Source organism: Corvus kubaryi, unplaced genomic scaffold (assembly GCF_017639235.1).
Source record: "Corvus kubaryi isolate FWS band 111438036 unplaced genomic scaffold, C.kubaryi_AGA036_p1.0 132, whole genome shotgun sequence".
NCBI lineage: Eukaryota > Metazoa > Chordata > Aves > Passeriformes > Corvidae > Corvus > Corvus kubaryi.
Genome location: NW_024580666.1, coordinates 2,442,593 through 2,457,337, shown reverse-complemented (window position 1 = coordinate 2,457,337; position 14,745 = coordinate 2,442,593). Strand labels below are relative to the sequence as shown.

Genomic DNA, 14,745 nt, shown 5'->3' with positions numbered 1-14,745 from the left:
CTAGATATCAAACTCTAGCAGCAAATAGTTCAGAAATATGTCAAAGGAAGACACATTCACAGAAATTATCAAACATTCAATGTTAAAACACTTCACAGGATAAAACCGTGGTAAGTTTTCTACAGAAAATTTGCTGTTATCAAAAGAATGCAAAACTAATTCAACAAACTTACAGATCTACAGTAAGATATGGGAAAGATGCGTGTAATTTGGGATTTTTTTTTTTTTTTTTTTTTTTTGTATTAGCAGTGCCCTGAATTCTCCACAGAAACATGGGCTGCCCCCACCTTGATGGCACACACGGCTCCACCGCTTGGTGCTCCCCGTGCTCCTCGCCCGGGAGGAGGCTGTGCCAGGACCTACCTTGTTCCTCAGGCAGGGATCCGCTCCTGCCTCCAGGAGCAGCGCCACTGTCCTCACGTTGCCACTCAGGACGGCTGCATGGAGAGCAGAGGTCCCATTCTAGGAAATGCCAGTGGAGGTGTTTGTACCGTGCATGGAAAGAGAAGCAAAAGGCAATGAAACACAAATGTTTGCAGAGAACAGACCTACGAGTGAGAAAGAAGTAACGTGGAAGAGATTAGATTAGGTCACCAAAGGCGTAGGGTCTGATTCAGGGTGCTGGCAGCCTAGTGGGATGTGAAGGGGGTGATTTTAAATGCTTTAATAAAAATGAGAGACAAGTTCACTTTACCACAGCAGTATTTCCTTTTAATAATCACCCTTGTCAATAGATCAGAGGTGACATGAACACAGCACTTGTTTCTGCCTGGCAAAATCAGTCATTAGCAAGTGAAACAGAAGCACAAGCAGTAATGGAAGCCATCTGTGCATTTTATCTTCTCTCTCTGATGATTAATGGCCTCAGTGTCAGACAGCTGACTGGTGGGGTTTTTAATGGTTGGCCTTTTGTTTGTGGTTGCAAACTGACAGTTCAAATATGTGTGGAAGCTATTTCATACTTGAAATTAATAACTAAGTTGATGCCACCAGCATTTTCAAGTACATTAAGTTTGCCAGTCATTTGCATGCACAGAGGCTATCAAAGTATCTCTTTTATGGACGCATAAAGTTAGGTCAGCCATTAAAAAGCAGCTTCAAAATATCTGTTATTTTTCAAGTCACTTTATGAATTCAGAGGAAAACAAAATCTAGTAGGAAATCTGCTCACAACAGATCTTTTAGGACACTATTTTTCTGACTAAATGCATTAGAGGGTTGGGTATAATGTTAAAACTGTACAGTCAAGAGCAATCTACTTACAGTAGAAATAAAATCAAGTGACAAAAAGCAGAATTTCTTCTATGACACAATGTGCTTCCTCATTCCAAGAATTAAATTCATGGTTTTGTTTAAAAAGATTTGTGAGCGGCATTAAGGCTAAAAAAGATAATTTCATTTTTGTCTTGATTTTTTTGAGCTCAAATTCCTATCATCTTCCACTAGAGTAGTCAGAAATACCAGGTCTTTCATGAGACCCTTCGCCTTCTTGTGTTCTGCTGAAAAATCTCAGTGTTTCACTACTAACCTTCAGCAGGCCAAGTGTGGGAGAGAATTTCAGCAACTCTTCTATCACATTGTTGTACCCTTTAATGGCAGCCTTCAGTAAAGCCGTTGTACCATCCTTTAAAAAAAGAGGAATGTCATAAATGCCTTGCCTGCATTCCCCTTGCAGGGGAAGCTGGAGGGGAAGAAGAAGCTGGAGGGGAAGAAGAAGCTGGAGGGAAATGCCAGCTCTCCCTGTGCCTCTGAGAGGAGGGTCTTCTCTGCTCATTATCTTTGAGAAGGCACCTCCACAGCATGTGCTGTTGGTTTTAGGGTACCTGGAGGATTGTTCCTCTGGCAGGGGAAAACTTCAGGGTAAAATGAACCATATTCCATCTTTGTCTCTCAACTACGTGGACATTTCCATTCCCTTATTCCAGAAGGTACTGCCAGGAAGCTGTCCCAGACACAATGGGAAAAAGGAAACCATGGTGGGACTTTGCAACCTGACAAACAGGAGGGACTCTGGAGGCACCAATCCAGGCAGACTTACAGCCCCCCAAAGGAGGCATTAAGCTGCAGACAGAGTGCAGGAGGAAGTGCTACTCACATCCCGCGCGGCGTCTCGCTCTGCTCCCCGGAGCAGCATCACTCGCACCACTTCACTGTGACCCATCTGCGAGGCAATCCACAAGGGAGCTGTCCCGTCCTGCAAACAAAATAAGACTGCTGATGGCTTCACTTCAGTGTTCTATGCCCTCTGGTATTTTACTGCCCAAGCCTACTGGAATGGACATACTTCAATTACTTGATCAAATCCTGCATCACAAGGAAACAGATGCAGAGCTGTGTCCAAAAACGTGGGAGATTGGTGTAACAAGTTAGAACTGCTTCAGTTTGTGGAGTAGAGCCACCCTTACTGCCTTCTCTTGCATAATTTGCCAGAAATGTGCATTGCTCTGTGAAATTAAAGCCCAGTTAGGCACCAGCCGTGACTAAAACACACAGGGAGGTTTGAAACATAAGGGCTAAAGGTATCCTGTGTACTTTGAACTCTAGGTGGTTAACTGTGACAGAGGATACAGACAAACCTCAGCATGCACAGGCAGAATCTGCAGCTGGGTGCCTGTACATGGGGAGTGAAAGCTGTTTACAGAAGCTAGGGAGCAATGCAAGGTAATCACCAACTTTCTGTATTAAATTACATTATGCACCCTCAGGGAATCTGGTAAAAACGTCCTGCCTTACAGTGAAGCTGAGTATTTCACAAATTTTATCTTCAAAACTCCACTAGAAAACAAAGCAATTATCAAGGAATCCAGCAAGAAACAATCTGCTTTGGAAAAGTTGTCCTATGCAATCATTATTTGAGCACAAAACCTCAGAAAATAAAATGCGCATTTGGAGTAAGCTAAACTTTGTGATGGATTTCCCTCCCAAAGGCAAAGGTGAATTGAAGCACTAGAAGTATTTCTCACTGCAAGTAGAATTTAGTTTTCTGTCTTTTCCTCTTTTTTATTCTAAATTACCTGATTCTCCAGACTGAAGGAGGACTCCAGCAGTTATGTGGTGCCAAACTGATCCTCATGAGCCTTTAAAAAAGGTTTTGCCTGTAAGGATTTTAACATAGAGGTGAGGCCCCACAAAGCAGGGTGCCTGATCCTGCCTTTAGGTCTTGCCAGTTCCCCTCACCACCCTCCGCAGCCTGAAGGCTTGGCTCGAAAGAGGAAGACAAACTACACTGAGACTTCAGAAACAGCCTTAATGAGAACTTTCAGGAGAAATCAACTTTTTACACTAAATAAGATATTGCCACCTTGATCAAAGAAATAGTCTTGCTCCCCAGTGCCAGCTGAAGATTCCTGTGACTTGCTTATGCAATCCAGAAAACCATTGCTGAACCAGATCTCTGCTTTCCATGGACTAGTGAATTAATCCTTTCAAAGAAACAGAAAAATTATTTCTTCCTTTGATATAATAATCTGGGCTTCCCTTTTTCTGATTCTGAGAAGGAACAAAAGCACATCCTGAGATCTTCAGTATTCTCAAATGGTGATCAAACATGATCTTTGCCCACCCTTGTATAATTTCTCTACAAGTTAACTCATTGAAATTAGTGACTGACCTCACTCTGGTATATATCCTGTTAATACAACAAGTGTTCTTTGTGATTCAAAAATAACAAAGGCTGTCATGTATACAGAGTATGTGATGTTAGTGTGATGGCAAAAAACATCACTCTCCGATTTACAGTGTTTTCCCTCCCAGTAAGCTGATGCTTCATATTTTTCTAATCTCCCCCACCAGAGGGCTCCAGAAAATAGCAATAGGTGCACTGAAAAAGCCTGTAAAACTTGGGAAATGTCTGAGAGCAGCCTACACAATTTAATCTGCATGAAGAACCAATGCTGTGCAAATTCACACTTGTATTTACACAAGCAATGAAAACACAAGCTCAGCATAGGAAACATAGCAGCTTTTTTTTACTCACAGTGAAGTTCATAGGAACAACCCCCTGTTTTCACGAATAAATGAAAAGGAGTAAAAGGAGATACAAATGTCGGGTAACATCACTGCTACCATTAATTGTCATTAATAGTATTGCTGTCAGACATCATCCTCAGCACCTCAGTTACAGGACAGAGGCAAAAGTACATTATGAGGAAGAGTGGCTATCTTGGAGGACTTAGCCTGAAGAGAAGAAAGATAGCAAAGATGATAATGGGCTCACATTGACTATGGTCAGCTTCTTTCTCTTAAGCAAACAGCATCTAGCATTCAGGTTTATGCAAATATTTATATGGAGTAGATGAGCTTTCTGTCCATTTTCATGTTGGTGAATGATGCAAAGCAGATACTACATTTTACTAAGAGGTCACATGAGAATTCATGTGTAAACAGATTAGGGCTTGGAGATGAGTCAGGAAGAAAGTGAGAATGGGGAAAGATACAGTTCTAAAACTATGCTTCCTCATCCCTCTGCCCACCCAGCGGACTGCAGATCACTACAATCCCAGAATAACTTTAAACACCCCATAAGTTTTTAAGGTGTTCTTTTTTCCACATTTGGCTACATGCTAGTATATATGGACAACACCTTACTATATCCAGCAGCTAGAAGTTCCAAATATACTCTGACTGAAATTAATGCTCTTTCTCTTTGCCATTAACTAATGACTTCATCTTGCAGCTTTGAATCTCAACTTTTGCTTGTGGCTTGAAGTTTTCGAAAAGGCCAGAGTAGGGTGGGAGGTGTAAGACCCTTCAAATTCCCAGTAGGAACTTCTAGGGGCAAAAACCTCCAACTCTCAGGCTGCTCAGTGTCATCTCCTCCTCTGCTCTGCCCATTAGTCCACTTGCACCACTACACCTAATTTGCCAATAGCAAATTGCTCGCTTGTCTGAAGTGCACCCTACGTGGGTTTACTGGTTTACGCCTATGTGTAATTGCATATCATACGCTAAGAAAAAAGTCATTAATTTTCAGATTATTTTGAATCTGCTTAGCCAGTCGGAATAAAGCCTGTTGGGACACAGGCTGCCAAAACAGCATTGGCAAAGAATCTTACAGCTTTGTTTTGTGAGTTGAAGAAGCATAGAAATATCTCCTGTAGCAGGCTTCAGACACTGCCCCCAGCTCTGTCTAGACAAAAAGATGACAAAAGAATTCCTGCCCAGCTCCTCAATACTGGCAACTGCAGAAGGCAATTACAACCCAAGAGCAATGACATTGCCAGGGACGAAATTTTCCAGGAAGCGTCACTATTTGGTCTTGTGAAAGCTGAGCTGAAGGGCTTGCACATGGACAGCCAGGACCATCCAAAATGCTCTGTGGTGTCAGAAATACCCCCACGGGACAGGAGGTGGGACACCAGACTGAGGGGGAACTGATACCCACCACAGCAGCAGGAGGAGACACAGAAGGCAGATGCATGTGTGTAGGTCAATGGATTAAGCCAACAAAGTAGAGAGGAAAACCTGGACACCATGAGGAAGGAGAAGCATGAACTCACACCTGGCACTCTGCAGCCTTGTATTCGAGGTAATGTTGCCTGGAAAAGTTTTCTACCACAGTGAGAGCAATGTAGCTTGTAAATGAGAATGAGAGATGTCTGGCATCAAAACTGCCCCTTCTAGAGCTACATTCCTCATGACCAGCACACCACCTTGTAACAAAGTACAAATCCATTTGTTAGTAAAAAAGAGACTGAAGCCCATCCAACCATTACTTGACTAATTAAACAGTAAAAATGTTCCATTTGTTAAGGAAATGTTTCAGATTAAGTGCGACCAACTACGAATGCCACGCACTTATCCAGGCATAATCTTAGCAGGGATCGGAGGTACCCTGGAGCAAAGAAGGCCTGTCCTGCTGGAGATGAAACAGAGGAGCCAGGAGGAACATTCACACAGAGACAAGTCTTTGCCTCAACTAAGATTAAAAAATGCCTCATGAAACATTGTGTTGTAGAAATTGGATTAGAGAGCTAAAAAAATGGTGTCAGAAAGAATTAGCTGCATTATAATTACAGATAGCAGAATGCAGTTTTAATAGCAACAGGGTTCAGCTAAACCTAAGGCTCCCCAACCCTGTTTTGACTTATTCAAAATGTATTAATGCATACCTTGGTCTCTCCTTCTACACTGAAATTTCAGACTGTGTTAATTAACAGCTTTTAACATTTCTTAAGCTTTTTTCTTGGGAGACAATGTGGAGGCAACCTAGGAGCAGCTAATGCATCAGTCCAGGGGGTAGCTGCCAGCAGAGTTCTGGTGTTCGGAGGTGGGGCTAGGGGCAGCAGGAAAACTGTTTTAGTTAAGGCTCTTAAAATACTAATCCTCTTTCCTTACACCACAGCTAGGAGTGTACACAGACCTACACATGCAGCAGGAGCATATAGATAAATGTCTGTTGCCAGGCTATGATTTGTCATGCTTTTGGTGCAGATGAAAGGAAATACTGAAAATACCTGGCAGAGCTTGTCTCATGCCACGTTGTCTACTGTTATTAGAGTTTTCGCACTCATTTGCTCTCGCCTGCTGCTTTTTCACTTGCTGCAGTCAGTGATCATAGCCACCTGGCAGATGTGCATGACTGATTACAAGGACAAGACCTTATCCCATCAATTTCAAATGTGCAGTGAAGACCCAGGACAGCTACCTTGCCTGCAGGGTTTCAGCAGACCACAGGCGAGGCTCTCTCAAAGCAGGTAGAGATTCCTGAGAAGCCCCATCTCTAACCAGACACTTCTACATGCTGGGTATAAAGCTAGCTGTGCAACTCCCACCTCTGGCTGTTTAGGCACTGATTTTAGAGTCAAGAAACAGACAAACAATTAAGAAACCCTTTTATTTGGAAAGCAAGAGAGCTTTCATACATGTCTCTGTATACCACGTATGCTTACCTATCCCATAGTTAGTTTAAAACCTAGAAAGCCTCTTGCACCCTTAGCTAACTCCAGCATCCAGTGATGTACGGTGGATATAGCCCCAAACCCCCCAGCAGTAATCTCTGAACCAGCCAGAAATCTAGCTCACACTTCCCATTCAATGATCAAACAGCAGCCTCACAACTTGCAGAGGAGCTAATTTCATGGCTACCACTGGTTGTATGTGTTTGCAACATCAGGGCCACTAGAGTGACTAGCTGGAAATGGGGAGAAAAGCTTTCCATATGTATCAAGAACTTGCAGAGATGAAGGCAACACTCATGCTTGAATTTCAGAGTGCCCAGGAAGGATACAGAGTAAAACAAACAAATAAACAAAAGTAAAACTAAAAATAAAAGCTTTTGTCGAAGATAAATTTCAACACCAAAGCCACGTCTGAAGGTCTGGAGATTTCAAAGAACAGAATTTAGTACTGCCTCCTCCTAGAGCTCCCAGATTTTCAAAAGCTTTTTAAACAATTTTCAAAAGAACTCAGGGATGTCGTAGGCTGTGTAGACCTTCAAAAGTAATGTGGTACAACATAAACAGATCAGTAGTTGCAAGAGGTAGTGCTAGGCCTTTACATCAACATTCCATCCAGCTGGAAGGTTTTATTTTGATTTAGTTTGGTGCCTGACCCAAACATACGTGTGGTTCAAACCTGTTCAGAGGAGCAGTCAGTGGTTTGATCTGCTCTAGAATCATAGAATCATTTAGGCTGGAAAAGACCTCTGAGTCCCACCGTTAACCCAGTACTGCCAAGCCCACCACTAAACCGTGTGCCCAAGTGCCACATCTAAGCTGTCTTTTAAAAACCTCCAGGGATGCTGACTCATAGGGTGTAAGGTGTAGATCTAGAGCAGAGCTTTCAGTTTCACTTCTTCCAGAAATGACTGAGGTACTGACTTCAAAATCATGTTACCAGTCTGAACTAAAACACAGAACGTGGGCACAGCCACAAATTGCCTTCCAATGAAACACCTCCACAGGAACCCAATGCCTGGAGAAATTCCAGTGTTAATTTTCAGAACTATAAAATTAGAACCCAGCTATGTCCTGAAGTGTTGATCATACCTGTCGTGGCTGGTTAACCTTTGCTCCTGAAGAAAGCAGCAATCGGATGACATCCAGATAACCTCCTTGTGCTGCCAGGAAAATTGCAGAAGCCCCATCCTAAGAACAAACACATCCATCTTACACTGTGTTGAAGTGGTGCCATTTTTCCACACAAAAGCAAATCAAACAGAATCAAGTTCTCATTCCTTAGTCATTATGCTTTGTAACAGTAGATATACAGCCATGCTCAAGAAATAACTATCAAAATGAAAAGTCTAGTTCATAATAAACTATGGCAACATTTTCATTCAGTATGCACAAATATTGGCTCCCATCATGTATCAAATCCAGCATTAAATCCTGGGTCTGGAATACAAGAGTCTAGTTCCTTAAGGCATTGAGCTACATAACTAGAAATTAGTTCCTGTGCAGCAATTATTTAGATTTTATATGTTCATGCAGATGTGTTCTGCTACATGGATACATGGTGGAAACACATCAGGTACTTTGCAAGACTGCAAAGCCCAGCACTGAAGTCTGCCCTTGAGGCTGAAGGAGTCAGACCTGTGCCATACCACTATGCCACCCCAGAAACCACCATGCTACTGCTCTGGCACGTCTTGTAGAAGAGACTTCACTGTAATATAGTAATCTAAAAGTATTTAGTAGCCGTATCAGAAACCAGAATTTTCCTGCAAAAAGCTTGTGAAAGAATAAATTGTGAACAAATACAGGGTTTTATTTTTCTTTGATATGTCTTTCATGTGCAGATGTTCTCAGAATTTTACTTCAGAGGAACTTCTTCCATAGGAAAAAAAAAATTAGAAGTCATATTTCATTAAGTGTTTTTGATGAAACATTTTCAAACAGCATTATAATCCATCTAACCAACTAGAAGTAGACATCTATATTGAGGGTGGGACAGGTGTTTATCCATCCTACATCCACAGCACTCAGCTCAGGATGTGCTAGGACAAGTTTTCCCAGGAGGCGAGAATCTTTTAGATTAAATAGAGACATGAATTAACCCCTTCACTGCATCTCAGATGCGCAAGTACACATCTCATGCCTACCCAGGCAGGTACTTATCTCAAAATACAGGGCACTTTAGTGAAAGCCTGTTGTTGACCTTGTTGGCATATCACTATGTTGGGACTAAATGCTGTTGCCTGCAGAGAGAGTGCTTAACTACTCCTCTAGGTGAAAAACCCAGCACAGATTTGGTGAAGCATGAGCTGAATATACTGCCCCAGGGACTGAATTTAGGATGTTTGACATTGATTTCAAGACAAATGTCCTGGTAAACAAAAGAGGTGTCTGCTGGAACTATAAATGCCTGCCCCTGGGCCCTCTGATGGGCTGTTTTCTCTGGTTGCTGTGTGAGTGTATGAAAAAAACCTGTTGGTACCAGAGCCTTTGCAGGCTTCCTCCTGAGACAGAGAACATGGAAATTTAGAAAGTAACAAGGTTTTGTAACATTAAAAAGGCTCTTTATTGTAGGATCAATCAAGATGGAGAACCTTGCATTCACTGGTACCTATTTGATTTGAACTGATGCTGTAATGAGAATGCTGTTTTGAGGCTATAACACATTTCTGCAAGAAATACTATTTACTTAGGGTATTCTTTTGTCTCCTGCTCTCCTGACCCCTCACGTGAGTCAATTTAATATTAAAACATTGATCTGGATGGTTTTTTTGAGGAGTATCCAAATGTGTGCTCCAAATCTCTCTCATTTGTCTGCCTGCCAGTGAAACTGCCACCCAGGTACCACTTAACAAATGCAGCTTGGTCCACAAAAAGAGCTAGACAACCCCTATTTTCAAGAGATTGTATTCTTATTTTATTACACAACTGTTTCTGACTGGCTTTGCCCAACGTCTGTGAGCAATAAAAGTACATTTCTTAATCCAATTGCAAATATTGCTCATTTCCAGGAGAGACAAGGAAGTTATTTTACTGCCTTGACCTCTGGGTAAGAGTCTGCAGGTGTGGCAGCATAGCTATTTTTAAACTGAGTGGCAGCCCCTGGGATTACCCTGCAGAGGGATGAATCACTGCCCTCAGATCAGAAAGACAATTCCTACTTGCACAGCAGCAAGGGTGGAACAGCCTGCTTTATAAATGAGGGGTGAGGCAGCATGGTGGGGACCCCGCTATGACCACTTCTGCAGTCACCAGCTTTTGACTCCCATGCCAAGCCAGTAGGAACTGGGAGTGCAACAGCATCCTGCAGATCCAAAGCCAGTGGAAACAGCTGAAAAAATTCATATATCTCAGGGAAACAACTTCCTCTTTGTCAGTCTTGAGTGCCCTGGGGTAGGAAAGAGTGGTGGGAAGCAGGGGCAAAATCTGCTACTCATTTTCGTTGAATGCCGAAAAGCTCCACTTATCTGTGTCTCTGTTGGAGTAAATTAAATCCAGAGCTTCATTGGTTCAATCCAACTTTCTGAAAAGTCAACTAAACAACATCAGATCAGCCATTTTAACTGTACTTTGCCCAAAACCCTGGCAAACTGGAGATTCAAAAATATGAAATAACATAATTTTAACTGATATTAAAAAAAACCAATTTGAAGTAATTTAAATATTTTAACTTTTACTATTCTTTCTGGCAGAAAACTAATGTACTTCAGAGGCTCTAGAGCTGTTCACTCTTCTGCAAATCCTGGTAGAACATGACATGCTTTTCGTCCAAGGCTAATGGGTAGCACAAGTCTGTTCCAGATTTGGTACATATCCTTCATACAGATAATGAACCAAAAGGCAGCCAAAGAATCTTTTCTGATTTTGTGCTACTTCTCTCAGCATTGTGAAAAGCAGACAGTTAACAAATTCATATCTTAGAGGAACAGAGTACTATAAAACGGCAGCGTTTGGCAAATGACTGTCTGTGCTGGAGCCAGGGTGTCTGCTGTTGTCCAAGCAACAGCACATTTGTTCCACCACCACCATTGTCAATATTGTGTGTGTCAAATAACTCACATAGAGCTGGTCGTGAATGTTGGCGCCGTGCTTCAGCAGAGTTTCCACTACTTTTGCGTGCCCGTACTGACAGGCAGCCAGGAGAGCTGTGCCTCCGTCCTGTGAAAAAGCAAAGAATGGCTACAGTCAGGTGAGAGGCCAGGGGCTGGACTGAACATCACCATAATAAAAGAGCCAAACTTTAAGACTTTTCAGAATCTGCCTCACAGCAGTTCTGTAATGAGTAGCTACTGAATCTTTCATAACTTTAATGCCAAGTGTTGCCATGTAAAATCTTTCAACTTGGCTCAGTCACTATATACATGTTTCTCCTGAGGTTTTTTTTAGAGAGGGACAGGAACTAAGAAAATTCTGCTTTTTGTTCCTCATCTTCTGCCTTGCCATTAGAAGCTTTGTTCCTTTCACAAGCTCCTCCATGTCTCTTCATTTTACAGACAAATTCCTCCTGCCTGCCAAACTCTTCTACCGATGGAAGGACAGCACACCTTTCCACTGCTCCAGAGCCTATTGATCATCTGCTCTTTTTCGGCCACAACCTTGTGCCCTGTTTTGTCCTGCCTCTCATCTGTGGATTGCTGGCCTGAAACTGAGTAGGGAGAAAGCATTTTAAAGTATGCTAGCTAACTGTGGAAGTGTGAGTCCAACCAAAAGCATCAGTGAAAGCACCATTACTTCTGCTTGAGAAGTGATGCCTGCAGGTGGGATCAATCCCAGGCAGTTAGAGTTGCTGCACATCACCACTAAAGGGAGACCTAGGCACATGCATCAATCCCTGCTTGTAGAAACACTCCCTTGGGAGCCATCTGAGAAGGGAAACACCTCAATGTTGCCGGCAATTGACTCCAAACCAGCTGAAACAATTGAGACAGCAAATGTGGGTCTTGCCATCTTAAGGGTGCTGTGCCCCACCCAAAAATTCTCAGTATTTCTGACACAGATATGGAGAGGAAGTTCTTATCTTCTGCCTGGGATGGCACCATGCCATTGTGCAAAGATGATGCACACAACAAAATATCCCAACCACGGGTCTGCTCTCTCCTTCCCTGCCTTCTCCTAGTCTCAAGCCTCTCCTCCACAAGATAAGCTATCTAAAGTATTTCAGATAAATGGTTTCTAGAGCTGCTATTAACGTGGACACAAGACTGTGCTTTCCCCTAGACTTGTTCTCTGAAACAACTCCAAAGTTGTCTGAAATTTTCCACATAGACAGATATCCACAAAAGAAGTTACAGCTTGAATGACCAAATGGATCTTTTATAATGGGAAGTGACAATCAAATTTATTGATCAATGGTGCAATTTCATGGCTATAATAGCCTCGTGAAAACTCAAGCTCTGACATGACAGAACTAACCCACAGGCACTGTTTACAGCTACGCCCAAAACCTCATCTGCCTATGACATCGAAAAGAAAAGAAGGCTTGGGTGTCAGCAAAGCCAGAGATGTGAGGCTGTTGTGTGACAGTCTAAGAATTGCCTATAAATTCTGGATTATTTGAGCAAATACAGTGTGTTATCAGGTCAGTGGAGTTAAGTTTCTCTTATGAGAAATTAGAATTTCCTGCCAAATTAAACTACTGTAATTTGATGGGAACTGCTGGAACAAAACACAAAAGCAATCACAATTGTGCCTGGATTAAGAAACACCTAATACACCATAAAAGACAATGAAAAAGCTAATAGCTTCATGAAACCTATTTCCTCTTTCCAACCAGCTGAAAGCCACTTTGCTCAAGTGGTGACTCACCAGATCAAAGGGCTACAAACAAAAAAAACCAGAGAAATTTTTAAAGATCCTTAATCCAAAGGAAGTTGAGAGAGAAAGATTAGTGAATTAAGAAGAGAAATTATGCTATCCAGACTGAAGGTCTTCTGTGGAGAGGCAGGGAAGGAAAAAGTTTTAGGAAGCTTAAAAATATTAAAGTTCCCTGTATGGAGGGTATATAGACATGCTCAGTTGGTTGCATATGGGAAAAGTTTGTTTATTGCTTTATGGTCTGGCTTTTGTTTTCTAAAATTCTTGTGTTTTCCACAAACTCCTATTATTTTTAGACGATTGTTTGGTTATTAACATAATTTCTGTAGGGAACCAAATGACAGGTCCCAAATAAAAGGCAGGCCTGCAAAGCTGATCACAGTTGGCACAGCAGAATCCCAATGTGTGATCCCACCTTGGGAGATGTGACAGCTTGGGGTTTAAGAAGGGCAACAGTCTCCCAAGATATGTCTAATTAACTCCAAAAGGGGATCCTGACCAAGTGTTTCGTTCAACCCAGTGAACAGTTTTAGACAGACTTTTTTTTTTTTTTTTTTGGAAGAATAACACAATTCCAAAATACACCATTTGGATCTTTCAGACTAAAATGATTGAGTTTTCCTAAATCAGTCTGATCAGAGTCCAGGGGTTAGAAGAAGAGCATTGGATGGTCCCCAATTCCATCTGTCCACTCTGAATAAAATATTTACTGGGTCAGAGACAACTGGGTAATAACTCCTGGGCTCATAGATCTGGTCCCTGATCAGGAAGACAATTGAGCTCTAAGACCTGCTCTACTGTCTGTCTGATATATGAAGCTGAATACATTCAACAGAAGGGACTGGGATTCCTCTGCATGCTCTGAGTTGGGGGTATCACTGTGAAAAATCAGATATACATCTTTTTGTAAGAAAGAGAAGTTGGGGGCAGGAATCTTTTCCACTGACCATGTGGTAAAACAGCACTTAGTTAAATCAAGGAATTGTCAAACAGTGCAGAAGTCCACCGTTTATTAGTAGGAGAAAACTCAGTCCCGCTCTTGCCTCTATTGAGCTTCTATCTGGTTTTCTCTCACACTTTACTCCAGCAGGCTCTAGCTGAAAACCCCAATGTTTTACAGACCATAGGGAAAGCAAAAAAGTTGTGGGGGATTTAAAAAAAAAGTGAATGACAGAGTTTTAACATCCCTTTTAGCCATGTGATTACCTCTTCCTTTTGGGCTTCAGCTGAGATAAGTAAAAAGCTGAAGTAGCGTCTTTGGTATTGGCAAGCCTCTTGGAAACTCTGAGCAGGGCAGCAAATGGGAGCTGGACACATGAGCAGGCACTGAGGCACTCCTGGGGCTATCACCCCTTCTGCAGTGGGCAGGAGGCCGTCTGTGCAACCTCTGAGAGAAGGCACGTCGCCTTGGGTTCCCTTCTTGCTCATATCCTGTTTTCCTGCTTACCTATTAATCCTGCTCTGCAAATACTTCCAGCTCAGATAGGAGACCCTTTTCTCAGCTACCTCTGCAATTCTTCCCCTGAAACCATTTTTCTGCCCTCCCCAGAGTCTGTGCTCCTCACTGCCAGCACATAACAGCAGCTGCCAACCTCCAGTGAAAACACTTGGAACAGCAGCACCACGCTAAGTGGTGTAGACTTCCCTGTCTGTTTGCCGACTCCTTTCCTCTGTTATCATCACCTGAAAGTAGCTTAGAATTATACCTTTTTTTACCACCACTGAAATATGCTGCAGAGGAGGGGAACTGACCTTCTGCAATTGCTGCCTGCTGAAAAATAGCCTCTGACATACTGTTCAACATGCAGTACTGCTCAGAAAACATGCCACCATGTTTTTTAAGAACTCACATGGTCAACACATCTATCAGAATAAAAGAAAAAAGTTTCAACCTTTGTTAAATATTTCTATGGATGTCAGACTGGGACAATGGAGAATAATATTAATGATTAATATTATATGTAATAATTATAATTATATAATAATTAACCTTCAATAGTACTATTCATTCTCTTTAGATCATCAGCATTTATCG

The 14,745-nt window shown here is 42.1% G+C and overlaps 1 protein-coding gene across 3 annotated transcripts in view; it reads right to left on the bottom strand.

The window, feature by feature from the left end:
* Positions 1-14,745, bottom strand: part of ANKRD29 (ankyrin repeat domain 29) — a 44,956-nt gene that overhangs the window by 4,211 nt on the left and 26,000 nt on the right. For all 3 annotated transcript variants that reach the window (XM_042029785.1, XM_042029775.1, XM_042029796.1), the window contains 5 exons: positions 10,956-11,054; positions 7,989-8,087; positions 2,096-2,194; positions 1,529-1,624; positions 364-462 (listed from right to left, as the gene is read on the bottom strand). In XM_042029785.1, coding sequence (XP_041885719.1) covers positions 364-462; positions 1,529-1,624; positions 2,096-2,194; positions 7,989-8,087; positions 10,956-11,054 — 492 coding nt within the window. The remainder of the gene's footprint in view (positions 1-363; positions 463-1,528; positions 1,625-2,095; positions 2,195-7,988; positions 8,088-10,955; positions 11,055-14,745) is intronic.